The following is a 23,438-nucleotide window of genomic DNA, read 5'->3' as shown; positions in this document are numbered from 1 at the left end:
AAATAAGCCATGTTGTCTGTCACACCTAGCTTTAAGGATCGGGGAACCACAATCTTACCAAGTACTCAGAAGGAAGCAACCAGAAAAACATCGGCGAACAATACCATGACCACTGCAACCGTTCAACTTTTCTCCACACTGCAGCCAAAGACATCTTTCTAAAATAGCAATCTGACCTTTTCCCACCACTTAAATTTAAGGGTGTGTGTGTGTGTAGGAATCTCAATGTAGGTCTTACAAAAGCATTTAATATTAATCCTGAATTATAACAGATTCTAAATAAATTTGGATGGACATTTTCATTAAGCCGGTGGGATTACTAGTTACTTTTGCTCTTTATACTTCTCTAATTATTCTCAATAAACTTCTCTTACCATTATAATAAAGGAAGGGAGGACAGAGAGGAGGAAAAAGAGTGTCTGTTGAGTGGTTGCCTTTAAATCTAGATAGGGTCAAAAATTCAAAAACATCAATTTCTCACAACTTCTCTAAGAGCAAGGACAGATACCGAACTGCTTATATCTAAACAATGGAAAAGCAAAAGTCAATTATTAAGTGCCTTGGACAGTGCATCTTTTCACTGGTGCAGTAAGGATTCAAAATGCAGCGTTTTTGCATCCAGTTCTTTTCTCTTCCCACTTGGTGGTCTGCTACAAATTACATATCATTATTCTCCTACTATGATTTCAGAGATTATTTTAGCACACACACGGAATATGATATTCATTTAAATTAGTTATTTCTTTATTGAATGAGTAGAACATCAGTGCTGGATGGGAATTTAGAGCTCATCTCTGGAAACCCATTATCTGACAGGTGGGGAAATTGACATGCAGACGTAAGATATGACTGACACACCTTAAGTTACACAGTCAGCAGAAGCGACAGCACCACGACACCCCATCTCCTAACCCTGAGCTAACGTGCTCGCTGATCGTGCAGTTCCTTGGCTTCTATGAGGAACTGTTGCAGGAGTGGAGCACCCTTTCCCTTGTGTGTTCTTGTTCTCGCTGCTACCTAATAACTGGCCACTTGCCCTTTTGGTCAATGTGATTTGACTTGTTACTCAGAGCAGATTTCATGAAAACAGAAACTGCCTAATTTTAAGCTATCAACATTTAAACTTTAATTTCTTCTACCAAGTGTAGTAGTTGTTGTTTTGAAAAGAGCTAGATAAAAGGTTCAGATTCTTCACAAACAAATTTCATTTAGTAAGTGAAAATTAGGCACCAAGAGAATGGAGCCTCCAAAGGACAAATATTAACCCTGAGGCTTATGCATTTTCAGATTTTACGATGGAGTATGATTAAAATCACCAAGGATTTAAAACCTGCTCTAAAACTGTGCCAAAAACTGCTCCTTTAATAAGGCACTTTCAAGTTCCAATGGAAGACAAATTGAAATGATGGCTTGTCCTTAAAACTCTACCAAGGATTGTTTGCCACATAATCAGGCATGTGAAGTGTCCTTTTGATGAGGACTAACCCTATGCCATGAATTTCCCCTGTCCCATAATAAGGCCTGAAGGCTAGGCCAAGCCCCACAGGAGACAAGTGGGCAGAACAACCCAACCCAAATTGCCAGGAGAAAACAAACAGGTTGAAGTGTTGGACAGACAAAAGAAAGTGACCATCTTCAGAAAACAATAAACCCCAGAGATGTATTCACTCACTCCCATGAGTAAGTCAGAATATACTATATCCCACATCTTATATAAGGAGTTTAAATAACAACACTATTATTTCTATGTATGTGGTTCCTGTCGGATGATTGGCATTGTTTCTATTCAGTTGAACCATATGAAAAGGCTGTTTTTGTATGTCAACAAAATTCAAATATTGGCAATTTCATGGAATTCAATCTGATACATTCTTTACAACCTTTAAGTTTGATGGTGACAACCCTGCAAACTAGAATGTTATGCCCGTTTTAAAGATGAGACAACTGGCTCAGAGACCTTGAGTGGCATTCCCAAATCATATCACAATGTGTGGTGAAACTGGGATATAATCCCAGGCTATTCCCTTGCTGCCACCCGTTCTGCTTGCCGCCACTCATTCAGGATGTGTACCCACCTGTCCTGTTCTATTAAGCACACTCGTAACACTCACAAAGGCAAAAACTAAACGTTTATAAGCTCCACAAATTCATAGGTTTTTGGAAATAGTTCTTTCTTTTTTAGGCTATGTTTGCATCCCACGGATCTATTCATTCTAAATCAATTGTTTTCAATTATACCAGGAGTAAAAACTTTTGAGCATGTACCCCAATATGAATTTATTTAATAGATTATATGTATTACTATGCTTTACTATATTCATATAATATATTTCTATAGAACAGATATTTTAAAAAGAATGAGTTAACAATTCAATGAGTGTTTTGAAATAATTTTCAGAATTGCAAATTGGCATGAGAACTTTTTGTTCACACTAATATTGTGATTAAATCGATTTAATTAGTTTTTGTAAATATTGGCTGAGTGCTGTGCTTTGAAGAGCTGGCTAGTACAATTATTTCAATACTTTCTTTTAATGGCTGTCATAGATGAAAAGATTATGTCTCAAGAATATGCAATTCCAAATAAAAGAGTTTGGCTGTCATTACTAATTCATGATACTCATGTTTCAATCTACCCATCAATTAAGAAAAAATCATTTGTTGAAATTCAACTAACAAATTTCCACCTTCCCTAATGTCAATTGTGTGTTCCTGCAAGATATTTTTTGAACAAAACCCATTGAAACTCTTCACTGGAAGATTTTGAAACAGGTGAAAGTTTTCCCATTTTTGTGTAGATATAAAATTGTTTTTACAGGTGATTCATTGTTTTGGGTACCAGAGTCACAATGATGAAAACACTTCTAACCCTCATTATTTAAATTATATTTATATTTTTATTATATAAATTATATTTTTCATAATATAATATCATTAGGTAGCATATTGTTGTCAACCACTTTTCACCACAGAAAAGTTGGCAGATTTGGAACACTTGTATTTTTATAAAAGAAAAATGCCTGGACTCTTTATTTTTATTTTTTTAAAGATTTATTTATTTATTTATTTCTCTCCCTTCCCCCACCCCCCCACCCTGGTTGTCTGTTCTCTGTGTCTACTTGCTGAGTCTTCTTCTTTATCCGCTTCTGTTGTTGTCAGCAGCATGGGAATCTGTGTTTCTTTTTGTTGCGTCATCTTGTTGTGTGAGCTCTTCGTGTGTGCGGCGCCATTCCTGGGCAGGCTGCACTTTCCTTTGTGCTGGGCGGCTCTCCTTACGGGTGCACTCCTTGTGCATGGGGCTCCCCTACGCAGGGGACACCCCTGCGTGGCAGGGCACTCCTTGCGTGCATCAGCACTGCACATGGGCCAGCTGCACACAGGTCAAAGAGGCCTGGGGTTTGAACCATGGACCTCCCATGTGGTAGACGGACGCCCTCACCACTGGGCCAAGTCCGCTGCCATCCCTTATTAGTTATGTCATCTTGGGCAAGTTATCTAAACTGTTGGCCTCCATTTCCCTATCTCTATAATGGTAGTGATAATAGTATCTACTTCATAGTTTGATTGGAGGATTAGATGAATGGATTACACTGAATGCTTAGAAGAGTGCCTGGCACTCAATAAATGCTAGCTGCTATTATTGTAGGAACTTAGTGACAAAAGAACATGGTTTAGGGACAGATGGGATTATTATAGTTATATAAGACGAACAGAAACTAAAATCAAATAGCGCAATCTAACCTCTAACTGAATTTTGCTATTAGGTTTTGAAAAACGACTGTGATGTATTTTCAGAATTATTCATAAAACTATATAACTTTTGAAAGAATACAACCAAATTAATATTCCAAATACTATGTTTGTGAGTCTGACAGATTGAACTTCCTTTTGAGAGTCCCTCTCTCATATCACTACATACTACCACTATAAAAAAAAATAATACAATTTAATTTAAAAAGGAGGCAAGTGGTAATTTGATAACATAGCTGTGGAATAACCCAGGCTGCAGGATTCTGACTGTCAAGTATGACCACTTCTTTTGCAACCACTAAGAGCCACTGAGATAGAAGAAACCTCAAAGAGAGGTGCCTGTGGGACAAAGCCTGAAATTTCTTACCCTTTGCCCACTTGTTGTTAAAAGGGATAATATCCATGTTGGATGGACTTTTTCCCAGGTAACTTACAAGGATCTTCCAATTCCATGTTAGATAAGGATTTTTGCCTTTTGACCTTGCTTGGTACTCTTTGGGGTAGAGGGGCATTTCCCCAGGTTAGGATATAGGAGAAGAATGTATCACAGCCTCTTCTTCATTAGATAACTCTTCCTCTGGGTACTCAGTTTTCGAACCTACAGTCAGTGGCTTGACTCAGGTTAGAATCCTAAACCTGTGGTCTAAATATTAGGTATCATTTCCAACTCTAACATTCATCTATTCTGTATTTTACAATCCATGTAGGTGGGAATTTTCATCTTCAAAATGTTTCCAGATCAGATAACATTTATCTCTCTAGTTCCCTATTGTATCTCTAGGAAATGCTCAGTAAATATCTTGTTGAATTGGTGAATCCATTCCCACTGAATAAATATGCCAAGCCTCATTTGCTACATTATAAAGGTGTGGAGACAAAGTTTCCCCCGTTAATGAAGATTGCCATAATGAGTTTCCCCTCATTTTTGAGATTAGAGCTCATGGGTCCCAAATCTGTAAATTCTTCCCATAGCAAAGTTTTATATCAACTAATATGGACTTGTGATTTTACTTATAGTTATTTCAAATGAAGAGGATCTCTACGAAGGTACAGTTTTATTGTGGTTTATAGGCATTTTTCACGTTAAAAAAAAGGAATAAGAATCCCAACTCTAACATTTCTTTATATGTTGCACATATTCATGACCTTGGCATTACCAATAAGAATTTCCATAAGTATGCGGACTCCATACCCAATGATAAATAAGTCTTCATTTTTAGGGCAAGCAACTTGGAAAACAAAACTCTTTGGCCTTCCTAGTCCCTGCTCTGCTATTCTTTGGCTATTCGATATTTTACTGGTTCACCCTGGAAAAAAACTTCGATCTTTCAGAATTTTCCCTTATGCTTTGTCTAACAAGTTAACTAAAATCTGAGGTATTACTAGGACAACTATGCATGCATATTTAAAAGTAAACGAATCAGGGTAAAAGCTAGAGCCATGAACTAATTCATTTATTCAACAACTATTTATTGAGCACCTACTCTGAGCCACTTTTCTAGGTATTCAGGGTGCTGCTGTGAACAAGACAAAGTGCCTGGGAATTGACATCAACATAATGAAAAGTTTACATTTTGGTGGGAAAGATAGGAAAAAACAGATAAACATAAATATATATATATATTTTTAATAAACTTTAATATTGGGTAGTGATACTTGCAATGAAGAGGAATAAAGCAGAGTCACAGAATAGTGAAAAATTGTGGATAATATCATTGTAGACTGATCAGAGAAGGCTTCTCTGGAATGGTGACTGGAGCCTACATCTGAATGGCAAAGCCATACAGACAGCTAAAGGAAGAACACTCCAGACAGGGGAGGATCAGCAAGTGAAAAGGCCAAAAAGCACATGCTTCACTTGTTGGAGGAGGACAAGGAGGCTGGGGACCTAAGAAATGATGTAGGAATTATCTCCACGAAGTTGTCAGAGACACTGTCATACAGCGTCCTGTTAACCACGAAAACAGATTTGAATTTCATTTGAGATGTGATGGGGAACCACATTAAAGTCAAGAGCAGCGAACTGACATTATTTAATTTATATTTTATAGGGATCCCACTGTCTGCAGTGTGAAGAATAGACTGCAGGGGATGAGGTCATGGATGGCAAGGGCAGGGGTACTGTTTAAAGACTATTGCTTGTATCTACGCATGATTATAATTAAATAATTAAATAAAGTGGCTCAGACTAAGGTGTTAGTTCTGGAGGAGGTAAAACGTGGTCAGGACCTGTACATATTATAAAGGTAGAGCTAATGGGATTTGCTGGTAGATTGGATATAGTATATGAGAGAAGAAGAGTCATAAATGACTCCACGATTTTGTCCTAAGCAACTGATGAAGGAGGTGTGATTACTAAGATGAGAACACTGAGCAAGTTTAGAGGAAATAAAGAGTTGTGGGGGTTTTTTTTGTATAATCTTTTTTTTTTCCTCTCTCCTTTCCCCCCCTGCCCCAGTTGTCTGTTCTGTGTCCATTCCCTATGTGTTCTTCTGTGTCCGCTTCTATTCTTGTCAGCGGCACTGGGAATTTGTGTTTCTTTTTGTTGTGTCATCTTGCTGCGTCAGCTCTCTCGGTGTGCGGCACCACTCCTGGGCAGGCTGCACTTTTTCACGTGGGGCAACTCTCCTTACGGGGCACACTTCTTGCATGTGGAGCTCCCCTACGTGGGGGACACCCCTGCGTGGCACGGCACTCCTTGAGCACATCAGCACTGCGCGTGGGCCAGCTCCTCACGGGTCAAGGAGGCCCGGGGTTTGAACCGTGGACCTCCCATGTGGTAGGCGGATGCCCCAACCACTGGGCCAAGTCCGCTTCCCAAGTTGTGTTTTAAACATGTTAAGTTGGGCTATTGTCTAGGAACTCCATATACAAGTTTGAATTTCAGTAAAGGAAACGAGGATTGTTTTCACCCTTGGAATTCATCAATAGAAATGCTGTTTGAAGCCACGAGATAGTCTGAGTGATGCTAGAGAAGAGAAGCCGTCTTGAGACTGAGCCCTGGGGCCTTCAACATTCAGGGGCTGGAAAAGGAGGCTCCAGCAACAAGACGAGGAAGAACAGCCAGGATGTAGAAAAAGAGCCAAGCGAGTGTGGAATCCCAGAAGCCACATGACTACAAAAGGAGAAATCGCCTGGTTTGTCAAAATGCTTCTAGGATTTTGAATGAGATGAGCATCAGTAAATGGTCATTGGATTTGGAGGTCATTGGCAACCCTGAAGAGTAGCTTCAGTGATGTGTTGGTGATGAAAGCTATAGATTGAAGAGAGAATGGACAGTAAGGAAGTGAAATCTGTGAATTTAAGCATTTTTTTTATATTGGCCATGTAGAGGAACAGACAGATGGGACAGGAGTTGAAAGGAGATGTATGGTCAAGGGAGGATTTTTTAACATAGGATAAACTGCAATATATTTGTATGCTGATGAGAATGATCCCGTAAAGAGGAGGCAGTTCATGATGCAGATGACCAGGCACAATGTCCTGCAGTAAAGGAGAAGGGATAAAATTGAGTGTAAAAATGGCGAGGTTGTCCTTAAACCAACCAATAGGAGGGTAAGGGGAACACATGGGTCCCGATGTAAGAGGGTCGGCAAATTTGGGTAAGAAGAGAAAAACCATCTCTTTTCATTGCTCTGCTTTCTCAGTGAAATAAGAAGCAAGGTCATCAGCTGAGAGTGGGGAGACTAAAGGGGTGCTGGCAGGTTGAGAAGAGAGCAGAGGGTGTAAGTGAAGTTGGGGTTTCTAGGTAGTGCTGAGGGCACCAACTGTAATACAATTTTTATGGTTGAGTATTTTTCTCTAGCTCTATTTACCCACTTGAATAGAAGTTCAGATTAGGAAGAGAATCAGATATCATTTGGGGATTTTAAGTTACAGCAAATAACACAGTTGCTACTGTGTTCAGAAGCAACTGAAAGATTCAAAAGAACAACTTTTATTATTATAAAACTGATGGGAGAGGGAAGCGGCTGTGGCTCAATTAGTTGGGTTCTCGCCTACCACATGGGAGGCTTTGGGTTCGTGTCCCTGGGCCTCCTTGTGAAGGAAAAGCTGGCCGTGGAGGGCTGACGGCCTATGCACCACAGAGCGCTGGTGCAGAAAAATGACGCAACAAATGGGAGACAAGCGGATACAGAAAAAACGCGCACCAAATGGCACAGAGAAGAGACAGCAAATAAATAAATAAACAAACAAACAAATAAATAAATCTTAAAAAAAAAAAAAAAACCTGATGGGAGAATGTAGCTTTAGATATTCAGACAAGGGTGTGGGAAAATTCTTCCCTCCAGACTTATTTCATTGCTGGCAAGCCCTTTTCATCATTGCAGAAGAGCAGACCAGAATGCATCCTCTCTTTAGACAGGAAGATTTGAAAAGGAGACAGGAAGGTCTGAGCCAGGCATGCCACCTCCATCAGATAACTCTTTCCATCTCCAGCAGAGAATTGACAGTGAAGGGTGGGGAAAGAATCTAGAAGGCCAGGCTAGCTGGGTGTTTCTTAATCCTGGCTGTACAATGGAATCACCTGGGGAGTGTCAAAAGAAACTGATGCCTGGGTACCACTCCCAGAGGTTCTGATTTAACTGGTCTGGTGTGCCATCTGAACATCTGCATTTTTAGAAGTTTCCCTAGGTGAATCTAATGTGAGGTTTTCTCCTAACCATAAAAATGATTGGTGTTTGTCAGGCATGGGCAGGAAGGGACAAAGGATGATTTTAAAAAGTCATTATAGGGAAGCGGACTTGGCCCAGTGGTTAGGGCGTCCGTCTACCACATGGGAGGTCCACATTCAAACCCTGGGCCTCCTTGACCCATGTGGAGCTGGCCCATGCGCAGTGCTGATGCGTGCAAGGAGTGCCCTGCCACGCAGGGGTGTCCCCCACATAGGGGAGCCCCAAGCGCAAGGAGCGCGCCCCATAAGGAGAGCCGCCCAGCGCGAAAGAAAGTGCAGCCTGCCCAGGAATGGCCCTGCACACACGGAGAGCTGACACAAGATGACACAACAGAAAGAAACACAGATTCCTGTTCCGCTGACAACAACAGAAGCAGACAAAGAAGACGACACAGCAAATAGACACAAAGAACAGACAACCAGGGTGGGGAGGAAGGGAGAGAAATAAATAAATAAATCTTAAAAAAAAAGTCATTATAATGGTGCACCATGGAATTTAAGGAGGCAAGTGAGGAATAAAGGGATTGGGGCATTAGCAGAGATATAGGAGAGTCAACGGATTATGTGTCCTTAAAGGGTTACAGAATTGTTGGAATTGGGCTAAGGAAGAGGGGAACTAGAGGAATAAGAGAGAAAGATCAGAGAAGAGAATGCTTAGCTTGAGATTCTGGCTGGGATGCTGTGGGAATAGGAAACTCTAGGGTATGACCATGAGAGTAGGTGACTGAGGTTGGGCGGAGGGGGAGGTCATTGGGGCGATAAGGAGGCATGGGCAAGAGAGACCTGTGTGCTAGAGGGATCATCAGTTTGGCTGCTGAAAACACCAAGGGTGACTAGAGTCATTGTCGCTACAGCAACCTGGGGTTTGGAAAAGGAGGAAGGCGTGCAGGTCCATGAGATGCACGAGCTCCCTGCCTAGGTACTTGTCTGTTTTGACGCTGCTTTTACCAGAAAACCAACTCCATCTAGTAGATTTCAAAGGGAAAAGGAGGAGAATAGAGAGATACAACCCAAAATGTAATCTTTAGGGGTTGAGATAGAGAGAAAGCTGGTAACTATTTCCCCAAAGTGCTCGAATCTACGTTCTCCATTGGTAAAATGTAGTAAAGGTATATGAAAACTTCACAGGCCCCGGGCGGAGAACCTAAGAAAGTTCCATTTTTAACTCCTTCCTTCTCACTCTCACATTTCAGTGGATAGACAAATATGGACCGTGCCATTCTTATTCTTCCATGGACCTTGAGGAGTCCTGTTTTATCAGTCTACTCTTGCTCTGGTTTCATTGTCAATGTACAACTGTGCAGGCGCCAATCATTTTTCATTTGTTTATTCTGCTAATTCCTCACTTCAGGACATCCTCCCCCTTTTCTCCTGCCTTTTTCCAATCTCCAATTTGCTATGCAGCAATAATTTCCCTTTACACTGTTTCTGCCAATTGCAATGCCAGATGGCTTCGATTCTGAGCCCCCTCGCACAGCCCCCCCTTGAGAACAGCTGCCATTGTCATTGCTGTGAACACATCGTGGCTTTGAACCCATAGCTGGGACCCAAACTTTTTGCTCAGTCTTCGGAGGGGCCAGCGCTAATGCAAGGAACCATGAAAACAGCACACACTTTTCCTTGCTGTTGTTCAGCAAAAGCCCTTAGAAAAGGCTCTTTAGCATTTTTTCAATCATCTCTGTATTGAAATCTCATTGTGGAGTTTAATTCCTTTACCACCTGACTCAGCTTCCTAGCCATGAAGTTCCCTTTGTGCCATAAACTCAATTAGAACCCCATATTTCCCATCTTGAAAACAGATGTGAAAAAACACCTGCAGTGTGTGTGCATGCACACACACAAACACATGCAGTTTGTAAGCCTATCTCTTCAGAATTTCAGCACGCTCTTTTATCCACATCCATATATTTTTATTTAAACATAATCACTCAACAAGAACATAATTTGGTGGATATTTGGATAATCTTCCCCTTAAGTCAGTCCCCATAGAAAAATAAAGGAATCGAATGCCTGTTCATTTTTTAACTTGAGTTATACTATGTTCTTTCCAATACTAAAATTCTGTTATCATGGAACTCCCTGAAAAGATCATCTTTTTGAGTCCCCTGTGATAGTAGGTCAGTTGCAGACACTGAAAACCCAAACAAAAAGAATCCTGAATTAAATTCCATGTAGACCAATATGCATTTCAAAGACACTGCCCATGTAGTCAGGAGGTTAGGGTTTTTGTGTTGTTTTCTTTTTCTTTCTGTTTTGGGTGTTGGGGGAGGGAGATGGGTTCTCTTTCATGTTAATCTAATTGTGCATAACCCAGGCACATTTCACCATGTAGGGAAACTTTCTCTTTAGTGTCCCTTCCCTACCACACACCCTGGCCTCCTTTCATTCCTCTCCTGATGTCAGAGTGCTCCCCCGGTGAACATTTTGGGGAGATTCCCAGGATGGTGATGTATTCTGCTTTGCTGCTGAGGAATTTACTATCCCCTCACTTGGCAGCAAATGAAAGTGGGTATTAATTTCCCAGAGTGCTGGTAGAAACACGAGAGAGGCGCTGCAAGAATGATATCCACCTAAATCTGTATGGTGTGCACAGCATGCCACCATTTCAAAAGAGGGAGAGAAAAGAAAGTGAAAAGAAAGAAAAGATTCTCCTGAGTTGACTTCTCTGCATTTTGCTTCGTTAGGTTTTGGAGAGAGATGCGAGAGGTTTGCACCATGAACGGAGTTAAATTATGCAGCTGCAGGGATGCCAGGTCCTCCAGAATAGGATGCTTCGTTTAGATTTTCCACAATGCTATTGAAGTGCTTATTTTCCTCCTGAAGAGACACAAACAGATGCAAACTTCTGTAAACACTTTAGAAATGAATTCAGTGAGTTTGGCCTCTCAGCAGTGCTCAATAGCTGACAGAAAAATGTCTAATTAGTGCAAGTGGAAATAATAGGGCCACTTGGATTCCTTCCATCCTCCTCCAAGTCTACTTTTCCAAGGAACTCAAAGGCCCTTTTGTCTGGCAGGTCACCCTCTCTCAGGCTTTTGTGTTCCAATCTATTAAGAGTAGAAGGGGGAAAAATAGATTAGGCAATGTTCTCCGCTCAAATATATGGCGTGTTCGTGCGGGATGCAGAATGGGGTGTTTGCAGCATCAGTTTACAGGTGCTTGGAGAGGGATTCCTCTATTGGGGACAGCCAAAAGCAGCTCGCACGTGCGTGCTGAGAAGGCTCCCTTTGAAGAACCAGCTTTCCTTCACCAAGAGCCATAAAGCCTGCTCATTTTCTTTTTTCTTTCTCAGTTTCCAGTAACATCATTCCTCAGAGTTGGTTAAGAAAGAGAAAGATGAAAAGAAATGAGAGGTCTAGCCTTAGAGATGCTATATTCATGATTCATTATTTCCTTTTTACTCTATTGAAAATTCTACCGAAACTTATTTTAGGAGCCTGTCTTTGCCTGTTGCTGGTATTTTGTCATATGAGAGTGAGAATGAGCAAGCTGACTTCTTCCTAATTCTTTGTGTTCCATGTCATTTCTTCAGCACCCACAGTGTGCTAAGTTCTTTGCTGAGTGTTTTACCCACATTTCCACTAGCTCCGAAAATTGATATCATCCACATTTCACAGATGAGGTCATCAAGGCTAGAGACGTTAAGTAGCCTGCGTTGGAAGTAAACGGTGGAGCCAGGAAACAAATCCTCTCTGATTTCATCTCAGGCATCATATGTCTGTAAATATTCTTGAGCCTTGTTCTGGGATTCAGTCAAGTTAGGAAACAGTTTGATCCTTTCGAGGCTTGCTTTTAAATTTTCAGAGTGGGACAAGAGCAGTCTTAATTCTAAGGCTAATTGCATCCCACTTCTGAAGAAATACCATTGAATATTCTGTCCCATACCCTGTGAATGAGAAGATTTTCCACTCTGGCTGATGGAAACCCGAACTGCATGATGCCTGAGGATTGTTTCTTCTACTCCTTTCGGGTGATATTTGCCCCAGACTCAGGTTGTTTCTTTCCATGCCTGAACTGATCAGTGTTCTGCTGAAGACTCAAGAAGGACCCTCTGCAGATCTCAGGAGTTCTCGCTTTGTGTGGCTTTCTCCATCTGGTACTCTGTCCTACAAACCCCAGCTACTGTGGCATCCCCAGACTCCTAGCTCCATCTCCTCAGCTGAGGGACACCACTTCACAGAGGGCTCCACTGTGCCTGCAGAGCATCACTGCAGCTCGGGGAGGAGTGTCCATCTGGAGTAATCACCAGCAAATCACCAAATCGTCATTTGCTCCATGACAACAACTTTCAGTAGAGAATTTCAAAACACTGAAATTAAAGTCCATCTCCTGGGAAGTTTTCTTTTCTCTTATTTTTAAATACATAACAAGAACACCCCTCTTTTCACTTGGAATTTGCTTTCATTTGCTTCTGGTTTTTTGTTTGTTTTCTTAGAATTTTCTGTACATCATGAAGGATATGGGTGTCTTAGAGCCACTGTTTGGATTTGGTGGGTGGTGAGTTCAAAAGACCCAGCTTAGTATGCCCAGAGCTGACACCGTTCCAAGTCATTTGCTCAGACCACATGGTGAAAGCAGAAGGCAAAATGACTCTCGGGCAACTTGAGTTCCCACCCGCCTCTGACCTTTACTGACTTTGTAACTGTAAAAAGTCAGGTAACCTCTCGGCCCCAGTTTCCTTACCTTCCTGAGATCTGAGAGTTATAAAATTTAAATGAGACAGTGTGTGTGAACATATTTCAAAACTAGATGACGCTCTACAAATAGAAGTCATTATCATCAGTGAGGAAAGGTGGAGAAGCACCTCTGGAGAATAGCCTGCCTTAAACATCACATCCCAAGTAGGTACTACAGTCACTATGCCACTGAAAAGGGAGCTACGAGAAGGGAGAGCAGAACGGAAGGTCGAGCACGCACCATTGTGTAGCCTCAAAGGGGGAGGAATCACCGGGCTTGCTGAGTGCCCTCGGAGGCACATAGTCACGAGCAGGGAGACAGGAATAGAGTTGTTCTTCCCAAGCAAAAGTATGAGGGAGGCTGGCAGCAGCAGAAGCTGCAAGTTCTGCAGATAGCAGCTGAACCTGCAAACCAAAGGGCCATATTTCCATGTACCTAGCACAGGAAAGGCTCTTGCTCAGAGACTGGCCTTATTAGATCTGGGCATATATAAAAACATCCATTAATTTCTCAGTCTTTGAATTTCTTTCTTATGAATGTCAAATGACTGAATTGCTCTCATCTTGAGACTTGTATTTTTCAGCTTAATGGTTTACTTGGCAAACTTCAACAGAAGTTTTGAGCATTTCAGTTTTAGTTAGGCCTTTTTAGCTGGAAGAAACAAAGGCTCATTCGAGCATACTCATAAAAGGGCATCTATATTGTTATAAAGATACACATGGGACAGCACTCGTGAACAGGAGGATCTGGATTCAGAGCTGTCATCCTTGGGCCTACACTCTGTTGCTGCCCATTGATGTGGGATAGCTACACTCCACTTTGTGCTTCTTTCTATCCTGAAACAACTGGGAAATTCTTTCTGTGTTTCTTAGTTCAGATTAATCAGTTTGTTTTTTCAGAGTCATGGCTACTCTTAGGTTAGCCTTGATCTAGTTGGGAAGGAGGGCAGGTGTCACGGTCAAGTAACAAGCAAACAAAAAAAAGACATGGCTGCTTAGAAGTCGGGCTATGGGCAGACCAGTTTCCTTTAGAAAGGATTATAGGGTGTCAGGCAATGATTAATGTTAGGGTCTTGGGGAGTTCAGTAAGTAACACTTGTCTTCCCCTCCTGGATTTTGAGCAAGCTGGGAAATAATAGAGGTAGGTAGATATGAAATCAAATATTACCTTTAATTTTAATAAGGGCTAAGTTGGAAAATATATATAGCTGGGTATTAGAGCATAAGGGGTCTGCTACTGAACTCCAGAGTTATGTAGACTTTTCCACTCAGTCACAGAAAATACTGGACCAACCAGAACATCCCATATGGGGTGGTTTGCTAGATAAGACATGGTATGGAAGAACAGAGAAAAATGTCTATTTCCAATGGGCAGCTTGTTCCCAAGAGAAAAGAGGAGGATCTAAGCCATGCATGCCCAGTTTATTCTAACCAAATTTACCAATCAGATTAATCACTCCAGGGAAACAGATGTGGCTCAAGTGATTGGGCTCCCATCTACCATATGGGAGGCCCTGGGTTTGATTCCTGGGGCCTCCTGGTGAAGGCAAGTGGGCCTGTGCCACAGAGAGCTGGCACACCAAGGTGATGCAACAGACCAAGGAGATTGGGTGGCTCAAGCAATTGAATGCCTCTCTTCCACACCAGAGGTCCCAGGATCAGTTACCCATGCCTCCTAAAGAGAAAGACAAGAAGAAAAAGGACAAGCAGACATGGAAGAATACACAGTGAATGGACACAGAGAGCAGACAGCAAGTGCAAACAGCAACAATGGGTATCGGGAGTAAAAAAGATTAGTCACTCAACCTACCCTGGGGCAGAATGAATAAAGACAGAGAGAAGCTAGGAGTGCTATAGTAAGTGACCTCCCTTCACATAGAAGGACACATCAAGAGGTGAGAAGTAGTATTTCCCCCCTAACAATTCACTTCTCTCTTTTAAATGAGAACAATGATTGATTTAGGCCAAAAGGATAAACACAAGTCAAATTATCATTTTCCTGACTTAATAAACACACTGATACTTTAAAGCCTTAACAAGTTAAGAAAACATCAGTTTGAATAAAAAAGTATTAATGTGGGAAGCGGATGTGGCTCAAGCAGTTGGGCACTTGTCTATCACATGGGAGGTCCCAGGTTTGGTTCCCAGTATCTCCGAGAAAGAATATGAGCACACAACAAACGGACTCAGAGAGCAGACAGCAAGTGCAAAAAATGAGGGGCAGTGGGAGAGAAAAATAAATAATTTTTTTAAAAAAAGTATTAATGTGCTGGTTATTGGTAGTCATTATCTGACTGATGAACTCATGAAAATATAAATGTTAAGCTATGCATTGGTTAGCACACCAAATACACATACACACATATGACAGAAATAAGAGATCAGGTAAGTAAATACTGTAGAACCCTGAAATGGACCAGATGTGTAAGTTTAGACCAATTTTACTTAGAGATATGCAAGTCTCAAATTAAAACTCTAATAGAACTGTTTCAGGGTTGAATTCTGAATAGCAGAAATTACTTTCTCCCAATGTAAATGCATCCTCCCTTACATTCTGTATGTTAGAGTGTGGCCAGGTGGCTCGGACCGAGCAGGGCTTTCCTTACCAGTGGGTTGTGTAAATTACACTGCCAATCTCTTGTCTTCTATCCACCATGGCTTCATCTGATATCCAGGTCAAAGAACTGGAGAAGCGTGCCTCAGGCCAGGCCTTTGAGCTGATACTCAGCCCTCGGTCAAAAGAATCTGTCCCAGAATTTCCCTTTTCCCCTCCAAAGAAGGATCTTTCCCTGGAGGAAATTTAGAAGAAGTTAGAAGCTGCAGAAGAAAGACGCAAGTCCCATGAAGCTGAGGTCTTGAAGCAGCTTGCTGAGAAACGAGAGCATGAGAAAGAAGTGCTTCAGAAAGCAATAAAGAAAACAACAACTTCAGTAAAATGGCGGAAGAGAAATTGACCCACAAAATGGAAGCCAACAAAGAGAACCAAGAGGCACAAATGGCTGCCAAACTGGAACGTTTGCGAGAAAAGGACAAGCACATTGAAGAAGTACAGAAGAACAAAGAATCCAAAGATCCTGCTGATGAGACTGAAGCTGACTAATTTGTTCTGAGAACTGACTTTCTCCCCCTCCCCTTCCTAAATATCCAAAGACTGTACTGGCCAGTGTCATTTTATTTTTTCCCTCCTGACAAATATTCTAGAAGCTGATGTAGGACTATATAGGTAGATCTAGACTGTATGATGTTGTTTTAGGGGGTAAAGGGGAGAAACTAAAAGTGTTTTACTCTTTTTCTAAAGTGTTGAGGTCTTTCTAATGTAGCTATTTTTCTTGTTGCATCTTTTCTACTTCAGTACACTTGGTATACTGGGTTAATGGCTAGTACTGTATTGGCTCTGTGAAAATATGTTTGTGAAAAGAGTATGTAGTGGCTTCTCTCAAACTGTTAGATGCTGAATATCTGTTCACTTTTAAATCCCAATTCTGTCCCAATTTTACTGGATGCTACTGTACTTGAATGGTTAATAAAACTGCACAGTGCTGTTAAAAAAAAAACAAAAACATTCTGTATGTTAAATTAAACCATATTTAGGTCAGCAACTAAGGCAACTTTTATTGCATATATCATATTTACTAATATAACTAAGAGTAACAGATAATAATATTAGAATCCTTCAGTTTCCTTTTTCTTTTTTTATTAGAGAAGTTGTAGATTTACAAAAAAAAATCATCTGTAAAATATAGAGTTCCCATATATCCCCCATTATTAAACCTTGTATTAGTATGCTATATTTGTTACAATTTATGAAATAAATAACATTTTATCACTGTACTATTATTTATGGTCCATTCTTTACATTATGTTTCACAATGTTGTACAGTCCTCTCTTCTTTTAAAATTTTTTGTTCTAATAACATATATACAACCTAAAATTTCCCCTTTTAACCACATACAAATATATGATCCAATGCTGTTAATTACATTCACAATATTGTGCTACCATCACCACCATCCATTAGCAAAACTTTTCCATCACCTCAAATAGAAACTGTACAATTTAAGCCTTAACTCCCCATTTCCCACCTCCACCCCAACCCCTGGTAACTTTTATTCTAGTTTCTGACTCTGTCAATTGGCTAATTATAATTAGTTCCTATCAATGAGATTGTATAATATTTTTCCTTTTGTGTCTGGCTTACTTCACACAACATGATGTCTTCAAGGTTTGTCCATGTTGTTGAATATATCAGAACTTCATTCTCTTTTATAGCTGAATAATATTCCATTGTCTGTAAATACCAGATTTTGTTTATCCATTCATCAGGTGATAGACACTTGGATTGCTTTTATCTTTTGGCAATTGTGAATAATGCTTCTGCCAACATTGGCATGTAAATATTATCTGTTTGAATCCTTGCTTTCACTTCTTTTGGGTATATACATAGAAGTAGGATTGCTGAGTCATGTAGTAGGTCTATACTTAACTTTCTGAGGAAACACTAAACTGTCTTCCATAATGCCTGCACCATTTTACATTTCTACCAACAATGACTGAGTGTTCTTATTTATCCACGTCCTCTCCAACACTTGTAATTTTCCATTTTAAAAATAGCAACTATTCCAAATGAAATGACATCTCATTATGGGTTTGATTTGCCGTTCCCTAGTGGCTAATCATGTTAAGTACCTTTTATGTGCCTTTTGGTCATTTGTATATCTTCTTTGGAGAAATGCCTATCAAAGTATTTTTTCCCATGTTTTAATTGGGTTTTTATCTTTTTTGTTGTTAAGCTGCAGGATTTCTTTATTCATTCTGGATATTAAGCACATATCAGATATGTGGTTTCCAAATATTTTCTCCTAATGTGTAGATTGTCATTTTATTTTTATGATAAAGTCCTTTGAGGCACAAAATTTTTTTCTTTTGATGAGGTCCCATTTATCTGTGTTTTTTCTTATGTTGCTTGTGTTTTGGGTGTGAACTCTAAGAAACCATTACCTAACACAAAGTCCTGAAGATGCTTCCCTAGGTTTTCTTCTAGGAATTTTATAACTCTGTTTCTTATATTTAGGTTTTTGATCCATTTTGAGTGATTTCTTTTATATGGTGTGAGGTAGGAGTTCACCTTCATGTGTATCTGAAGGCTCTGGGCCCTGACCGCTTATGTTCAAACCCCATCTCTTGGTTACAGGTCATACAACTTTGGGCCCGTTAACTAACCTCTCTATGTCTTGGGTTACCCATCTCTTAAATGGGGATAATAATAGAACTTGTCTCTTAAGAGTATTGTGAAGATTGAGTGAATTAATAAGTAAAAGCATTTAGCATTGTACCTGACCCATATTTTGCCTAATAAGTGTTAGTACTCACAATCATGTGGTGAAGAAACAAGTGCTTTGTGTGGTAATGTCGTAGTAGGAGAATGAGCAATGTTTTCAATGCTTCCTGGACTTCATAGTTGAGCTAACATGCCCAGAAAACACTCAGCTTGATTTTGTGTAGTAAACAGAACAAGTACTTTTGGGTGATAAACTCGTTTATGTTACTAGCTGCACAACCTGAAATGTCTTTAAAAGACCAAAAAATGAGGCTTTTTTTCCATAAAGGTTTGCTTTATTTATCTCTACTCCTCACACTTTGCATTACACTTTTATATCTTGCTCTGTATTTTGTGTTCTTATTTCATTTATTAACCAAACATAATATAAATCATATTTAAAATGTTACCTAAAATGCTGTATTTCTTCTTAATTAAAATGTAGGCGTTAACTAAATCAGAGTGTTATGAACTATGTGGAAAGCTCTCCCAGATGTAATAATAACTGAAAGAAGCAAGCAGCAGAACAATATGTCTCATGTGATCTTATTTATGTAAGAAAGAAAGAAGAGAAGAAAGAGAAAGAGAGGGAAGAAAGAAGGGAAAGAGAAGGCAAGGAATCAGTTAATATCTAGGAATACACAAAAGGGTAGAAGAATTTCTAGAAGGACTTCTAAATTATTATCAGGGGAGAGTGGAAATCAGATTTAGGGGAGAGGGGAAGAGAAAGGATAAGAAGTAGGGACATATAGGGGCACTTAAAATTTTTATCCTATATACTTTTGTGTTTGAATTTTTAACAATAGGATATATGCATTTATAACATAATTTTAGAAATGCAGTAGGAAAAATGGAGTGAACGAAATAATTTTATCCCAAAATAGAATTAGACTTTCACTTTTTTACTTTTGCTTCAGTAGCCAAATAAAGTATATTTCTTTTCCCAGCTATAGGCTTTTCATTGTCATTTTAATAAAAATGCCTAAGAAGACTAAGCTTGCTCCTAAGACTGCCTTCGTTTTCTGCCAGGCTCGATTTCTTTCTGGTAATTATATTCTTTGCCACTTCAGGCTTCCTTGAAATCCTCCATCCTGGCTAAGGACTGCAGTACTGCTGCTGCTATTGTGTTCTTAATGGACCGGTTCTTGTACCAGCTCGATGTCTCCAGCAAACTCCTACAGGTCGCCAAAGGTCTCCACAAGTTGCAGCCAGTCACACCGATTGCTCCCCAGGTGGTTATTCGGCAAGCCCGCATCTCGGTCAACTCAGGTAGGCTTCCTCCAGCTGGCCCCCTCCTGGTCCTGAGGGTTGTTTTGTCTGCAGCTCTCCGCCCCCACCCCGCACCCCAGAGCTCCTTAACTTCTGCAGGAAGACCTCATGGCATCCTCCGGTCCCTGTGCGCCATCTTTTCAAGCCTCCGTCGCTCCCCTCCCCGGCCTCTGTCTCCATGCCCTTCCATCCGCCTCTTTGCCAGCACAAAGACACTGGCACAAAGAGTTTCAGAGCCAGAAGCTGTAGAGAAAATTGTGAAAGGGTGTGGAAAATACTAATTGGCGCTTTTGTCTTCTAACAAATCTGTCCTGCTGCTTTCAAACAGGGGTATCTGAATTGCTCTACTTCGGACTAAGAGCCTTTAAAAAGCAGATTAGAATTCTACAATTTTCTCTTAGCTATCCTGTCTCTTTTCTGTAGGGCCACTTGACTATGCTAACAATGGAGCTGACAAACCCACTGAAGTAATTTGATTTTTTTTTTCACCACTCAGAACACCGGTACAGTACCTGATTAAGTCTTAAAGTATCTTTTTTTCCCCCTGTCACTTTGAATGAAACAAAAAAAATGACATCCTAACTTAGGATGTAGTTTGGAGGGGCTTTGGAGGGAGATGGGGCCTGCTCTGTATTATAACAAAGCTCACTTCCATAGAATTTTTAAATTATTTAAATTACCAATGACCGGTAGGTTTAGAAATGTATACGATGCTATTCTCATTTCCAAGAGTGAATGACTAAAGGATTAACCAAAAACATTATGAATCATAGGGCAGGCTCATGTTTTGGTTGGTTTCAGCTATTATCGTTTTCATAACTCTGGTCTTTAAGAGGTAATTTAGAGATAAAAATTAGAGATGAAAGGCTACATTAACATAGATAATTTAGTAACTGCAGAGTTTTCTTCTCCTACAATAGAAATGGTGAATTAAAGATTTTTTTAAAGTACCTAAAACATAGAAGACATTCAAATTAAGAGCAGTGAATTACTGCTCAGGACACTGCATCTGAAGGGGTTTATACTTGGATATAATCCTAAAGGAAGGGACTGTCATCTAAATCCCTCTGCTGGGAAAGGAGACAGGGCCTTGGACCTTCATGAGGAGTGAAATGTGTGCACAGAGCTAGGATTCTTAAAGGGTTTCACAGGCTATGAAAGAGGACAGAGCAGCTCTACCAGCCTGAGAAATTACAAGAAATCTTCATATCTTCCTGAACTCTGGAGTGGAGGCAAAAAAAAAAAATTTTTTAATCCTGCTTTTTAAAAACAGAAATAAAAATCCCAAGTCTATGCCAAATATGAGTGTGGAGTCTGAATTTACCCTATCCACAATAGAGGAAATCCCCAGCTAAATAACTAAGAAAATATGAATTCAGGGTTGAAATTTTGGGAACTCCACAGACAGTAAGGGCAAAATTATGCTCTATAGAAATACCCACAACCTAGAACATGGGAATTCCATAGGAAAGTGACCTTTGCTGAAGATGACCTTATATTAAAATTTATAAGCAAGAGAAGGAAATGAGACATTATAAGAGAACAGCATAGAGCAAACAGGAAAGAAGGCACTCCAAAACAAAACAACAAAACAAAACAAAACAATAGAACAACCTGAAAGACTCACATATTTCAAAAATAGTATATTTAAAAGAATAGGACAAGAGCCCAACATTTGCTTGTCTGTTCCCCTTGTACAAGTGACTGGTAATAACATATGCATTCCTCAATATTTACTGTAGACCAAGGGAAAATAAAGATAACTATCCTAGGGCCAGTTTCTCAGGGATTTCAAGCCCCTAATTGACCTACCTGAAGTGTATTCCTACAAAAAGTTTAGCAACAGGAGTGGAAATTACTGAACTGGTATTCAAATTTAAAGAAAATAATTAGAATTAAGTATGGAAAGAGCTAAATGGGTGAAAGCATGAAAGAGGAGTTTAAAAAAATAGGAGAATAGAATGAAAAGGTGGAATCTACCAAAAAACTTGAGAGGAAATAGCTTTCAACCAAGAATTTTATACCCAGCAAAATCATCATCCAAAAGTGAATAAAAGCCATTTTCAGACAAAGACTGAAAATGTTTATTACTATGAATACAGCTCTCTCTCTTTCACTCTCTCTCTCTCACACAAACATATATTATACATACACACAAGCATACCCACACTAAAGGACAGAATTTTCAAGGAAGGAAATAGAACTTAGAAAGATAGAGTGGGGGAATGCAAAAAACAATGATGAATAAAGAGCTTGGCAAATATACAAGCTAATCTAAACAAGTTTGGAAGAAAAGGAAATACCGTGGCAATATCACTTTTAAATTTATAAGATGCAGAAATCTGAAAATATTACCTAAGTGACTAGCATTTTATTAAATTATTAATACATTACAATCAAGGAGCATTTATTCCATATGTACATAAGGATAGTTTTATAGTTTTAAAATTTATTAATGCAATTCACCACCTGAAGTGAATAAAGAAGAAAAACCATGTAATCAACTAAATTGATGTAAGAAGTAGTGTATATCATTTTTGATCCATTTAGGTTAAAAATGCAAACATGGGAGAGAGGTTTTATGATTCAGGTTCTAATCAGGAGAAAGAAACCATGTAGTAATGTGAACAAGGTAGGTTTGATCTAAAGAAATATTAACTATGATCAGCAGATTAGAGTAACGCGGGATTGTCTAGTAAGAAGTAAACAGAACTCTAAAGTACAACACTACAGGAGAGCATCCTAAGGAGCAGCCACTATCCCTAGGACTGAGATAGAGAACCTGAGAGGCCCCCCTCCCCACACCCACATGCACCAGGGCTGCGTTCCAGACCTTGGTGGAGAGGGCACAGCCACGGCTCACTAGATGGCAGGCAAGTCACTGAGGTGCCAGACCTGCAGAACTTGCCCGAAATCCACCCTCTCGGTGCCGGGGTCAGCTGTCCACAGGGAGTTGCTATGACTTGGAACTCACAGCAGAGCCACTGTCAAGAGCTAAGCTGAGCTGTGAGAGCCAAGCTGATAACATAACAAGCCAGTGGAAAGTAATAGTTAAGCCTTTAATCACTTCTGCAATAATATATGCAAGACGCTAGCCTGGAGAAAGCCCTGGCTTCCCTGTTGTACCATTTCCCTCCTGAACTGTGTGTCCAGAGGAGGGGCAGATGGACCAGCTGGAGGTGGGGACTCCTGTCTCACAGCCACAGGAGTCCCAGACAAAAGACTTCTGCCATTTTATGGAGCCGGGGACTGGAGGGAAGGAGTTGGGGGAGGACTAGGAGTAGAAAAGCACTGAGTACTGAGTCAGAGTGGAGAAAAGTGTCTTCCAGCGGCACCTCCCTCCTCCTCCCCTGATGAGGCCTCCACACAGGTGTCTATGGAAGGCCTCAGGCTAAGAATTCAGGTAAGTGTTCCTCAGGGGCCTGAGTCCTTGACTGCAACTGCTCCAGAGGCTGCAGTACACTGGCTGCGCACCAAGTCTGATGTGTGGAAGGCAGCTGTCCTCCGTAAGGCCTTCCAGGTGAAGCCTTTGGAATTGACTATGGTGGGGCCTGAAAGATCATACATAGGGTTTTGAGAGTCAGACTCCTCAGCCACCTCACAGGGTGCCAGGAGATACCACCCATGGGGAGGGCTCTCGCTGGCAGAACCGCACTGTGCAGTCACCTGAGAGGATACTGGAAGAAGCTGCTGGCTACCGGATGCTGCCGACCTCTGCACACTGAAGCCACTTGTGCTGCAGGAGTCAGC

The 23,438-nt window shown here is 40.5% G+C and overlaps 1 protein-coding gene and 1 pseudogene across 5 annotated transcripts in view; both read left to right on the top strand.

Moving 5' to 3' along the window:
- ALPK1 (alpha kinase 1) overlaps window positions 1–23,438 on the top strand; it is a 130,220-nt gene that overhangs the window by 73,130 nt on the left and 33,652 nt on the right. For all 5 annotated transcript variants that reach the window (XM_004480864.4, XM_023585319.3, XM_023585320.3 and 2 more), the window contains one exon: window positions 19,490–19,688. In XM_004480864.4, coding sequence (XP_004480921.2) covers window positions 19,490–19,688 — 199 coding nt within the window. The remainder of the gene's footprint in view (window positions 1–19,489; window positions 19,689–23,438) is intronic.
- Window positions 15,685–16,287, top strand: LOC101434053 (stathmin-like; annotated as a pseudogene).

The sequence above is a fragment of the Dasypus novemcinctus genome, chromosome 1 (assembly GCF_030445035.2).
Source record: "Dasypus novemcinctus isolate mDasNov1 chromosome 1, mDasNov1.1.hap2, whole genome shotgun sequence".
NCBI lineage: Eukaryota > Metazoa > Chordata > Mammalia > Cingulata > Dasypodidae > Dasypus > Dasypus novemcinctus.
Note: the sequence above shows the minus strand (reverse complement) of the source record. Positions and strands in the feature narration are given on the sequence as shown.